The 12,877-nt window shown below is 49.0% G+C and overlaps 1 protein-coding gene across 1 annotated transcript in view; it reads left to right on the top strand.

The window, feature by feature from the left end:
• The window catches only part of LOC123758387 (uncharacterized), an 85,847-nt gene extending 74,525 nt beyond the window's left edge, over positions 1-11,322 (top strand). The window contains exon 3 of the mRNA XM_069322441.1: positions 11,040-11,322. Coding sequence (XP_069178542.1) covers positions 11,040-11,268 — 229 coding nt within the window. The 3' untranslated portion in view covers positions 11,269-11,322. The remainder of the gene's footprint in view (positions 1-11,039) is intronic.
• The last annotated feature ends 1,555 nt before the right edge of the window (positions 11,323-12,877 follow it).

Genomic DNA, 12,877 nt, shown 5'->3' with positions numbered 1-12,877 from the left:
CCCCCTTCTTTCCCCCCCCTTTCTTTCCCCCCCCTTCTTCCCCCGCCTTATTCCCCCCCCTTATTCCCCCCCTTATTCCCCCCCCTTATTCCCCCCCTTATTCCCCCCCCTTATTCCCCCCCTTATTCCCCCCCCCCTTATTCCCCCCCCCTTATTCCCCCCCCTTATTCCCCCCCCTTATTCCCCCCCTTATTCCCCCCCCTTCTTCTCCCCCCTTCTTCCCCCCCCTTCTTCCCCCCCCTTCTTCCCCCCCCCCCTTCTTCCCCCCCCTTCTTCCCCACCCTTCTTCCCCCCCCTTCTCCCCCCCTTCTTCCCCCCCCCCCCCACCTCGGCTCTTGCTGGGGCCCATAACTGTTACTCTCTTAATTTGTACTGATATACCCGTCGTCCCCCTACTGTTTCCATCGCCTATCCATTGTTCTGCTGCCCATGTTTGTGAGAAAAAGGTATGCAGTCTGTTACATTTATCTACCCCCAAATGTCCTGCTTTCCCTTCCTGATCTTAAGCACCTCCTGGACTCCTTACCAGAGCCGGTGCACCTGTTGGGTGATTTCAACTGTCGACATAGCCTCTGGGGTGATGTGCTGACAAACACCCAAGGCCGCCTTCTCGAACCGTTCGTCCTCTCTTCTTCCCTGTCTCTTCTGAATTCCAACGAGCCCACCCATGTGGACTCTCGAACTTGCACCCTTTCCCGTCTTGATCATTCTCTCTGCTCGTCGTCCCTTTACTTAGATCTCACGTGGCAGGGTCTTTGACTTCCATAATAGTGACCATTTCCCCATCCTTGTTTACTTTCTCTTTTCACCCTCCCCACTTCTTCCCTAGGTGGCAGTTTGCCAAAGCTGACAGGAACCTTTTCATCCTCCGTGCTACTCTCTCTGACCTCTCCTCTTTGCCTCTTCCTCCTTTTCACGAGTCAATGCTACCCTCCGCTCTCTTCCTCGCTCTACCTCCCGGGGCACGCAGAAGTGCGTTCCCTGGTGGATTGCGGACTTTGCTCAGGCTGTCCGCTGTAAGCGTACAGCCTGGAAGAAACACCGACGTCGGCAGACGGCCGATTCTTTTATTTTGTTTCGGAAAGCAAGTGCGGTGGCCCGTAGGACCATCCGAACAGCTAAGAGTGAAAGTTGGAAAGCTTATGTTTCCACCATAATGTCCCATTCTCCTCTGCTGCAGGTCTGGAAGAATATCTGGAAGATTGCGGGTATTTTCGTTCCAGATGTCTTGCCGGCTCGTTACCTCCGTGGTACTCATGTGGCGGACTCGGTGCAAGTCGCGACCGAACTAGGTTCTCACTTTTCTGTTAGCTCTGGTTCTCGTCTTCCTTAATCCTCTCTTCATAAGCCTATTCTTGAATTTCATCCCTTAGATTTCTGCACTCATCTCCACCTTCCTCATAACGGTCCCTTCTCTTTGAACTTCAGTCTTCCCTCGCCCTCTGTGGTTCTATGGCAGCGGGCTCGGATGACATTCATTATGAGATGCTTCATCTCCCTCCTTGCACATCTTAATATTTACCGAGTCTGTATAACCAGGTCTGGGAGTCGTCGTCAATCCGAGGACCGACTCGATGCCATTGTACTTCCTATTCGGAAACCGGGGTCTCTCAGGACATCCCATATGGACTTCCGCTCTATTGCCCTTACGAGTTGTCTGCAAACTCTTTGAGCGTATGGTAAATGTTCGTCTGATGTAGTTCTTGGAACACCTCACCACACATCTCAACTTGGTTTTTGCAAGTGCCGTAGCACAAGTGATGTCATGGAGAACCTCGAAGTCTACATTCGTACTGCTTTTGCTGTAAAGACCTCTGTTGTTGCTGTCCTTTTTGATCTGGAAAAGGCTTATGACACAAACTGGAGATACCATATTCTGTCCCAACTTCGTTCTTTTGTCCTTCGTGGTAATCTCCCTTTCTTCCTCCAAAACTTCCTCTAGTCGTTCCTTTCGAGTCAGGCTTGGTGCCACTCTCTCTGCCTCTTTTCGGGTGTACCCCAAGGTAATGCAGAGGACGAGTCACAATAACGTGGCTGAAATATGTTGACCAGACCACACACTAGAAAGTGAAGGGACGTTGTTGTTTCGGTCCGTCCTGGACCTTTCTCAAGTAGATTCAGTATTATCAAGAGTGTATGTCATTAAATTTCTAGTTACGTTTGAAGATTGTTTGACAAGTTCCTAAAATCTTTAAGTTTTGCCGAAATGCCAGACACTTGTGGAAACTCTCCCCCTCCCCTTCCGGCCCGTTGGCGTCGTGAGGGGGCTTGGTGGACGGCTGCCGGAGTGTGATGCTCCGTTGGGCAGTCCTCTGTCCTTTTCTGGCCTTGCACTCCTGCTGCTGTCTTCTCCAATTGTGCCGGATCGCTTTTCCATTTCCTTATGTTTCGTTTTTCTCCCCCCTCTTCTCCTATCTGCTTGTCGTTTCCTGCCGACCTTTTGCTTGTTTTGGATTCTTTCTTTGGACTTCTTCTATTTTGACGCCCGGGTGCTTGAGGAGGCATACTCTTGCACCCGTAGAACTGTAGTACCCGACGTCTCGAGCGAGGGGAACCTTTTATTGTCAATCCCCCTTTCGTCGCTGAACCCGATCTCGACGGACTGACGGTTCTTAAGGTGGCGTTTGTGGGGCGTATACTCACGTCGCACCCCTAGGGGGCCCCGGCATGATCAGCGATAGCTTCCTGTTGGGTGTCCTGCCTCTAATTGTGGCTCCATGGTGGGTATGGGGGCACATTCGTGGATGAATTTGTCACTTTTCGTCTCTATGTCGTTGAATGTTTCCGTTGTACCCTCTCAGGCTCGTGGGGTGGGCGACCAAGCCCCCGAGTCGGCCTGTATTGGAAGACCAGGCTCTGTAGCTCCCGCTGCGTTGGGCCCCGACCTTGCTCCTCCTTTGGCCGTCCTGACTTCTTCCCCCAGCTCCCCTCCCTCCTCTGAGGTTGGGTCGAGCCTCCAGCCCCCGGTGGTGACCACTTCGTCCCCTGGTGTGGCTAAGTCTTTCGTTGTGACTACTGCGCCTTTTGACCCCTCTCTCTCTAGGGGTTCTCAACGCCGTTCGCGCCCCAACCGCACTCGCTCGATTCCTTCCCGTGCTGATGCGTATCAGGCCTTGTTTGGTCCTGCTTCATGGGCCAAATATTTTGATCTCCTCCCTCTTGATTCTGCGCCTCCTGACGATTTCTCCCTCCATCGGCATCTTGTAGATTCCGTGGATGCGTGTGTTACTTTCAACCCCACTCGTCTCGGTACACGTGTCGTTGCTGCTCCTTCTCAGGATGCGGCTTCCCGCTTGGCTGCCTTATCTTGCCTTGGCGAGATCCCTGTTCGGGTCTCCAAGAACGTTCAGATGAATTCCAGTGTTGGCACTATTCTCCTCCCACCCCATGTTGCAACCGGTGTTCGGAATCTGCAGGATTGCCACGATGATATTCGGCATATCCTTGATGCCCAAGGCCATTCTGTCCTCCAGGTTGACTCGTTTACTCGTCCCCCTCGTGGTCGTCGCCGTCAACCCCTTCGCGTTGTGAAGATCACCTTTGATGGTAGGACCCTTCCATCCTCTGTCATTCTTGCTGGTGCTAGGTGCTCTGTCCAGGAGTATATTCCTTCTCCTCGACTTTGTAATAAGTGCTGGAGGTTTGGGCATGGTGCCCTCCGCTGCTCTGGGACTGTCTCTCTCTGTCCTTTGTGTGGGAGTGAAGGTCACTCTAAGTCGGAGTGCACTTCTTCCCAAGCTCGCTGCCTCAACTGCGGTGAGGCCCATCCTACGTTCTCCCGTACCTGTGTCCATTACAAGCTTGAGGCGGCCGTCCTTAACCTGAAGCACCGGGAGCGTTTGTCTTTTCCTGAGGCGAGGCGCCAGGTTCGCCGGCTCCCGCCTTATACTAACATCTCTTATGCTCGCGTGTTGCGCTCTTCCTCTCCTCGTCCTTCCCCCCTTCCTCAGACTCTCAACCGTTTCCGGGCCTTGGACCCTGATACGCCCACTGCCCCCTCCTCTGTTCCTTTGAGTTCTTTCCCGAGGGGTCCCCCTCCTGGTCCTCTGTCTGGGGTTCCCCTTCTTTCGACCCGGTCTGTCATGTCTCCTGTGTCTTCTTCCTCGTCCCCCTCCGATCCTCCTTCCCATCCTCTTCCTCCATCTATCGGCTCTCCCCGCCGCCTGTCGGTGCAGGCGGATGTCCATCGCTCTCCTAACGGCCGTCGTGTGTGCTCTCGTTCGGCTTCTCCTGTTGAGACACTGGAATCCGTTGCCCGGTACGTAGTTGCTGGGACACCTGTCTCTTTAAGTCAGAAGCGTAAGCCTGGCTCCTCTCCTTCCTCTTCCCCGGCGGGTAAGAAGGCTTCGCTTTCTTCCTTAGCTCCTACTTCTGGCTCTGTTGCTCCTTCCCCTCCCGTTTCAGTGGTTGCGCCCCCTGTTCCTGCTATGGAGGTTTCTTTGGCCCCTGCTTCCCTTTCGGTTGCTGCTCTTGCTGGGGTGCGCTCCCCTCTTTCTACTCCCCCTCTTCCTACTCCCCCTCTTCCTACTGCTGTCCTTGACTGCTCCTCTCCGTTGTCTCCTCCTCTTCCTCCTCCTCCTCCGGACCCCGCCCGCCCACCTCTGATCTGTTCTCCCGTTTCCTTCCCTCCGTCTTTGCTCAGTTTACCCATGCCCCCTAACCCTGACTTTGCTGACCCTGATCCCGACCCTGATATTCTTTAACGTGCTCTGTTGCTCTTTCGCCTTTGTTTCTTCCTTGTTCTCTGTTTTTGTCCTTTCTCTTCCCGTCGTTGTCCATTCTTCAATGGAACGTTCGAGGTTATTACGCCAATTTCCTCGAACTCCAACTTCTGATTTCGCGGTTTTCGCCCCTTTGTGTCTGTCTCCAGGAGCCAATGCTTGGTGCTCGTCCTGGTCGTTTTCGTGGCTATTCCTTTCTCTCCCCCCCCCCAGCCATTGCTGGGGCTTCTAATTCTTCTGCTCTCTTGATTCGTGCAGATGTTCCCTTTGTTCCTTTACTTTTTCCTTCGCCTCTCCATTGTTCTGCTGCTCGTATCTTTGTGGGGAAATGGTACACAGTTTGTTCCATTTATCTCCCCCCGAGTGTCCCGCTCTCTCTTCCTGATTTGAAACACCTCCTAGACTCCTTGCCGGAGCCTGTGCTCCTGCTGGGTGACTTCAATTGTCGTCATTCTCTTTGGGGTGACGTTCTGACGAATACCCGGGGTCGCCTCCTTGAGCCGTTTCTCCTATCTTCTTCCCTGTCTCTTCTGAATTCTGGTGAGCCCACTCATTTGGACTCTCGGACTCGCGCCCTTTCTTGTCTTGATCTTTCTCTCTGCTCTTCTTCTCTTTACTTGGATTTCACGTGGCAGGTTCTTGATGACCTCCATGGAAGTGATCATTTCCCCATCCTTGTTTCCTTTTTCTCTTTTCGCCCTTCCCTCTCTTTCCCTAGGTGGCAGTTTGCTAAGGCAGACTGGACCCTATTTACCCTCAGTGCTGCTCTCTCTGACCTCTCCCTTCTGTCTCTCTCTCGCGCTCTCCTCCTTTTTCATGACACTGTCTTCAACGCTGCCCTCCGCTCTATTCCTCGCTCTTCCTCTCGGGGTCCACGGAAGTGCGTTCCCTGGTGGAATGCGGACTGTGCTCGGGCTGTCCGCTGTAAGCGTGCAGCCTGGAAGAGGCACCGCCGTAGGCAGACGACCGATTCTTTTCTTTTCTTTCGGAAAGCGAGTGCGGTGGCCCGTAGGGCCATCCGTACGGCTAAACGTGAATGTTGGGCATCTTATGTCTCAACAATTACGTCCGAAACCCCTCTGGCCCAGATCTGGAAGCGTATCCGCAAGATAGCGGGTAAGTTCGTTCCCGATGTTTCACCGGTCCTTCACCTCCATGATACTCTTGTGGCGGACCCGTTGCAGGTCGCTTCCGAACTGGGTTCCCACTTTTCTTCTGTTAGCTCTGGTCTTCATCTTCCCCAATCTTTCCTTCTTCGTAAACCTATCCTTGAGTCTCGTCCTTTAGATTTCTGCACTCATCTTCAGCTTCCCTATAATGATCCCTTCTCCCTCTCTGAACTTCGTTCTGCTCTGGCCCTCTGCGGTTCTACGGCGGCGGGCTCCGATGGTATTCATTATGAGATGCTTCGCCATCTCCCTCCGAGCACGTCTCAGTATTTACTGAGTCTGTATAATCGGATCTGGGAGTCGTCGTCAGTCCCTGAGGACTGGCTCGATGCCGTTGTCCTCCCTGTTCGCAAACCGGGGTCTCTGGGTACTTCCCCTAAGGACTTTCGCCCTATTGCTCTCACAAGTTGTGTCTGCAAACTTTTTGAACGTATGGTTAACGTTCGTCTGATGTGGTTCCTGGAACACCATCACCTCCTCTCCCCTTCTCAATTTGGTTTCCGCAAGTGCCGCAGCACGACAGATGTCCTGGTGAACTTGGAGGTCTATATTCGTACTGCTTTTGCTGCGAAGACCTCCGTTGTTGCCGTCCTTTTTGACCTGGAAAAGGCTTACGACACCACTTGGCGTTATCATATCCTATCTCAACTTCATTCTTTTGGCCTTCGTGGTCATCTCCCTCTCTTTCTCCGCAGCTTCCTCTCTCGTCGTTCCTTTCGGGTGCGCCTTGGTACCGCTCTCTCTCCCTCTTTTCAGCAATATGAAGGTGTGCCCCAGGGTAGTGTTCTGAGCACTACTCTTTTTCTGGTTGCCCTCAATGGTCTTCTTTCCTCTCTTCCTTCTGGTGTCTTCTCCGCTCTCTATGTCGATGATCTTACCCTTTGTTGTCAGGGTGATGATTCGCCTCTCCTTCAACGCCGGCTTCAACTTGCAATTGATGCCGTGTCGTCTTGGGCCACTGATCATGGCTTCAAGTTCTCTACTTCTAAGACTTGTGCCATGACATTTACGCGGAAACGGGTTGTTCTTCGTCCCTCTTTGTCACTTTATGGTCATCCCCTTGAATACAAAGATTCCGCGAAGCTTTTGGGGTTATTCCTTGACACTCGTTTGTCTTGGTCTCCTCATATCTCTTACCTCCGTGTTGAGTGCTCTAAGGCCCTTACCCTCCTTCGGGTCTTGTCCCATACTTCTTGGGGGGCAGATAGGCGCACTCTCCTTGCTTTACATTCTTCTCTCGTCCTGTCTAAGCTCGATTATGGTTGCCCTGCTTACTCGTCTGCTTCTCCTTCTACTCTTCGCCGTCTTGATGCTTTGCACCATACTGGGTTGCGCCTCAGTTCTGGTGCCTTTCGTTCGTCTCCCGTCCTTAGCTTGTATGTTGACACTGGCTTCCTGTCTCTCCAGGACCGCCGTGATCGCTACTGTCTTCGCTATCTTGCGCGGTCCTTGCAACATCCTTCCTCTCGCCTCTGTCGTGCTTTAACTTTTACCCCTCCTGCGGTTCCTGTTCCTCTTCACCACCTCCCTCTTTCTGTCCGGTTATCTCGCCTGCAGGATTCTCTTTCCGTTCGTATTTCTGATGTTTCTCCTCGTGTTGTTCCTTCTTTGCCCCCGTGGAGGGTCCCTCTTCCGCGGTTTTGTACTTCCTTGACCCGTATCACTAAAGCTTTTACCCCTCCTACGGTTCTAAAACGCCTTTTCCTCGAGCACTTTTCTTCTCACTCCCGCTCCGTTTCTGTCTTCACCGATGGGTCTAAGTCAGCGGACGGTGTTGGCTACTCTGTTGTTTTTCCTGATCGCACTTATATGTGTCGCTTGCCTCCGGAGACTAGCATCTTTACAGCGGAACTTTATGCTATTCTCTATGCTCTTCGTCTCCTACTTTCTCGTTGTCAGTCTTCCTTTGTAGTTGTTGTTGACTCTCGTAGTGCCCTCATGGCTCTCGGGTCCTTTAATCCAGTTCATCCAGTGGTTGTCGAGATCCAGCATTGGCTGTTTCTCGTTCATAGTAAATTTAAGTCGGTTGAGTTTTGTTGGGTTCCCAGCCATATTGGTGTGTCTTTAAATGAGCGTGCGGATGCTGCCGCCAAGGAAGCTGTCCGCTCTTGTCCCATCTCTCGTAAGGGCATTCCGTATTCCGACTTTTACCCGGTTATCCATTCCTCAGTCCTTACCCGTTGGCAGGCTTCTTGGTTGTCTGTTACTGGTAACAAGCTACGTACTCTTAAATGTTGTGTTTCCTCGTGGCAGTCCTCCTTCCACCGTAACCGGCGGTGGGAAACAGCTCTGGCGAGGTTGCGTATTGGCCATACTCGCTTAACCCATGGTCACTTGATGGAGCGCCGCCCTGCTCCTTATTGTCCTAGTTGCATTGTCCCTCTTACGGTCGTGCATGTCCTTCTTGAATGTCCTGACTTCCAGGACGAGCGTATGTCTTGCTTTCCGACCGCCCCTCGCGGTCACCTGTCCCTCGATAGAATTCTTGGTGACTCGGATACTTTTGATATCGTTCGCCTTATGCGTTTTTGTTCTCGTATTGGCATCCTTGGTGATATTTAGCGCCCTCTGATTATTTTGCGTATTTGATGGTGCTACATAGCCTTCCCGGTTTGGTGCCTTCTTTTGATAATTACTTACTTACTTGTGGAAACTCTGTACAAAATATTATTCCTAATAGTAGGTGCAGTTTGCATGAAAGATTTGTCCTTGAAATGACTGCACCAGTTCAGATGTTGGTAGACGCCATTATATTGAGGATGAGAAGTTTCAAAAGTGCCTGTTGCGTTGTGTTGTAGATAAGAGGAGCGGCGACTAAAACAGAGGTGGATGTTAGAGGGAGACTTTTCGCACCGTAGGGCAGTATGTCATGTTTATGGCACCGGCTTATCCATGGTGTTGCGACGAGGCATTTGTTTTCAGTGTCTGTTGGTGGCACCAGGTATAAATGTGGCACGGGTCAGATGTGACCCAATTTGTTTGTCGACTGGAGATATTTAGCCAATGCTTTGACTATTTGGTATTTTTCCTGTAACGAGTGGTCACCTCCTAATATATGCTCTGGTATAGGGTATTTTAAGTGCGATAAAGACTTGTTTGAAATTTACTCTGGCACTATGATATCGGAAGCAGTGAAGGAGATGGTGTTAGGTTGTTTCAGGCACCTGATAGTGGATGCAGAGTTCGTTGATATCTGTTCTGTACTTAGAACTGTGTGCTGCCAGTTTGGTGTGTCCCAGCCTCAATCTGGTCATAGTTGCATTAATTTCTCTGCTTTTATATCTGACTTGTTTCAAAGTTTCCAATTTCTTTTTAATTGATCCATAGTACAAAGGTGAGCATGACGTTTTCTATTTCGTTGAAAAATCTTGGGTGATGGCATTTTTGAAGGCTCCTTTATGTGCAACATGGGGAATTGGATGAGTAATGTGAGGCGTGTTGTGCATCGCTTTGGCTAGTTGATCTAAAAATTCCTTATGAGGAATAACACAATATGCTGGGACCCATTGGTTAGTGGTATCATAACCGTTCAATTGTTCATAGAAAAGTTATAGGCATGGGTAGACAAACTCCTTGCACGTTTTTGAAAGGTACATAATTGAATCGCGCTCTTGGAGTCACTACAGATTGTATATATCCCAACTGGTAATGTTGTGATTATTTGGAGAGCTTGATACAAGGCATATAATTCAGTTGTGAAAACAGTTGGTTTGATAAGTCGTCCCTGCTTGAGATGGTATTCCGGTATCCATACAGCGCTAGGGACCGAGGATACGTTGTTCATGATGCGAGATCCATCTGTATAAATTGCTGTGGTATTTGGGTAGCAATTTTTCATTGTTGAGACAGACTGAAGCTGTGGCTGAGTTTGGTGCAGACTTTGGAATGTTGTCTTAAGAGTTGTATTAATGTATTAGTTGTACAAAACCAAGGTGGGACAGGAAGTTGGGTTTCAGAGTTTTGGAGTAGTTTGGGAGTTTTCTATATTGAGGTTATATGTAGCCCGTGTGACGAAAGGTTGAGTGATTGGTTGGGAAGCGAGGATTATGTGGGTTGACTGTTGGGTTAATTTTTTATCTGTATGGGTGTCTGGTGAACAGTGGTACAAAATGAGTTGGCACACAGTCTCGTTTGGTGGTTAAGCTTGAGGCCCGTTTCCCCGTAAAGTCCGAGGATAGGAGTGGAACGCATTGTGCCACAAAAGTCGCATGGTATTAATTTATGACCTCGAGGCTCTGTGGGTTAGTAGGTGCAGCTGACGCATATGCCTGGCAACAAGTCTAGCTGGGGGTGAATGTAGCTTGTACCCGTCTGTTTAAGATGTTGAATGCGTGCTTTCCAGGCAAGTAAGGGAGAGTCTAAGTACATGCCAAGGTATTTGTTCTCGTTCGTGTTGTATGGGCGTGTTGTATATTGAGGGTGGGTATTTGAAGCCTTTTTTTTTTTTAAATCTGATAATAGGTTTTGGTAGTACTAACTTGAAGGCCCAATTGCTGTCCAATCTGAGGTGGTAAAGTGCCGTTTGCATTGTTGAGACTGTATTAGGTAGGGCAGTGTCTGAATAATACAATGTTAAGTCGTCGGCATATGCCGAGAAGTGAACAGGATGGGTGTCAGAAAATCTGCTAAAAATGCAGCAAAAAGGGTTGGCCTTAGTATGGAGCCTTGGGGGACACCCGTTTGTATTGGAATGCCATCGGAAAACTCGCCTTGTATATAGACTTTAGAGGTCCTGTTCGTAAGATAGGACTGTAACCATAGAAATAATCATCCCCGTACGCCTAAACGTGCAAGCTTTGCCAAGAGGCAAGTATTAATTTAACTTAAAAATAATACACCCTATGTATAATGCAGAGATTAGTGTGATCTAGATTCTAGACAACACCAAAAAAGTGAAGTACATTTGGCTGTTTTACAATCAATCCCCCTCCCTTCTGACAGGCTAAATTTATTCCTACTGTGTACTCACTGCCTTAAACTACTGCCATGCACAAATTAATCTTATAAAACAAAATTCAAAGTGACTATCGTCCACAATTTTGATACACTGAATCGGTATTACAATTAAAAGTTTAAATACTTTGAACAGTTTAAGCAATGCAGCTTTACTGATGTGTTAAGTTGCTTATCCCCCTGATGAATGGTTTAGTGTGGCTGGCTTTCTACTCGGTGGAGTGCTGCTCTTCGTGTCGTTGTTTGACCCCACTAGAAAACCGGTCATAAAGTTCTTCGACAATGCCTTTGGTGAGAGATCAGTGAGGCGGCGGCGTGACGTAGGGACTGGCCTCGAGTCGCATGTTGCTGCGGCTTTTGACACCTTCACTGCTGCTCTCGACAAGATGGAAGTGATTGCTAAGATGAATCTGAATTATCTTTAATACTTTTGAAAATGTTAGCACAACTGTACACCAGTCATTTATAAATAAAGTGATCATAAATTTTTGTTCTTAATTACCTCTAGCAAGTCTGATTGTTTACTTCATAGGCAATTGGCAAATGCGAGTCTAGTGGTAGTAAGTATTTAAATACAAAAGTTGATTATTTGTTATATAAAGGTGCAAGTTTAATAGTCAATCCCCCCCCCCCCCCCCCCCCCCCGCAAAGAGGTCTCGTTGCCAGGGTAAGTAGCCTGTTGGGTTTGGCTCGGCCTCCAACCTCATGCCTGCTTTGAGTGTTGTACTTGAAAAGGAGACCAACGTAGGTTGAGGTTGTCAGTTAGGATCATCGGACCACCAACTGGCGGGATTTCTGGTGAGGGAGCTAATTTCAGAGGTATGTTAGTCTCTGGGATCGTGCAAGCCGGAGAATACTTTGCACCGGCCTGAGAGTATGTACAATACCGTAGGACTGTTTAAAAGGAGAGCACTGCTTGGGACAATGCCCTTAACTGCATCGACAAGCATTTGACGCGTTTGCATGCCCGGTAAGTGGTCTCCCTCGGCTCCGGACAGAGCAGAGCAAAACTGGTGACGGGCCCAGGCTGGACGAGAAATGTAGGTACCTTTTCAAACTGTTAATTTTTTTAATCTTTGTTAAATATGATTTATATACAAGGTATATAATTATTCAGGTAAGTGCATACATGAACGATGCATTACAATGTTGGATTTTTAGAGCTAGTACATACTATGGCTAAAGCCACTATTACGAACATTTTTGGGCAATGTGGGAAACGGACTAAAACTTAAAACTAATTGATCAAAGCATAAATTGAATTAACAAAAGAAAAAGTGATTATATGATGTATGGAAGGACAGAAATTGAAACAAAACAGCAAAAGTAATTTTAACTATAAATGGACTACAATTTTAAATTTATGCATGGCGGATATCGGCAGTTAGATGGTCAATAATCAATGTTAGAAAATAGCAAGACAGTTTGACATTTAGGAGGTAAGGTAGGTTACATGGAGTTTATTAGGTAGTACTTAAAATTTTTCTCTTAAACTGGTTGAGAAGAGTACAATGACATGATTGGGAAAGTCATTCCACATTCTGGGTCCCAAGAATTGCAGAGCATTTCTAGTTTGGTTAAGTCGCACTCTTGGAGTGTCAAATAGGTATTTTACTAGTGTGGTACCCTCAACAGTCTGTTCTCGTCAAGAGTGTTTGGGGAGGCACTCGTTCATAGAACTGTGGTAAAAAGTTGCGAGCGAGGGGATGCTTTTGTCAATCCTCGCCTTATTGAACCCGATCTTGACGGACTGATGGTTAAGGTGGCAATTGCGGGGCATACTCACGATGCACCCCTTGGGGAGGGGGGTGGGGCTGTCTTGTTGGGTGTCCTACTCTATAATTGTGGCTCTATGGTGGGTACGGGGGCTTATTTGTGAATGTAATTATTACCTACTCGTTTCTTGTGCTGCTGAATGATCATCACTTCCCAGGCTCGTGGAGTGGGCGACCAGGCCCACCCCTCTCCCCTTCCATGAGTCGGACTGTGTTGGAAGACCAGTCTTTGTAGCCTTCACTTCATTGGGCCCAGACC

This window comes from Procambarus clarkii, chromosome 11 (genome assembly GCF_040958095.1).
Source record: "Procambarus clarkii isolate CNS0578487 chromosome 11, FALCON_Pclarkii_2.0, whole genome shotgun sequence".
NCBI classification, from domain to species: domain Eukaryota; kingdom Metazoa; phylum Arthropoda; class Malacostraca; order Decapoda; family Cambaridae; genus Procambarus; species Procambarus clarkii.
Note: the sequence above shows the minus strand (reverse complement) of the source record. Positions and strands in the feature narration are given on the sequence as shown.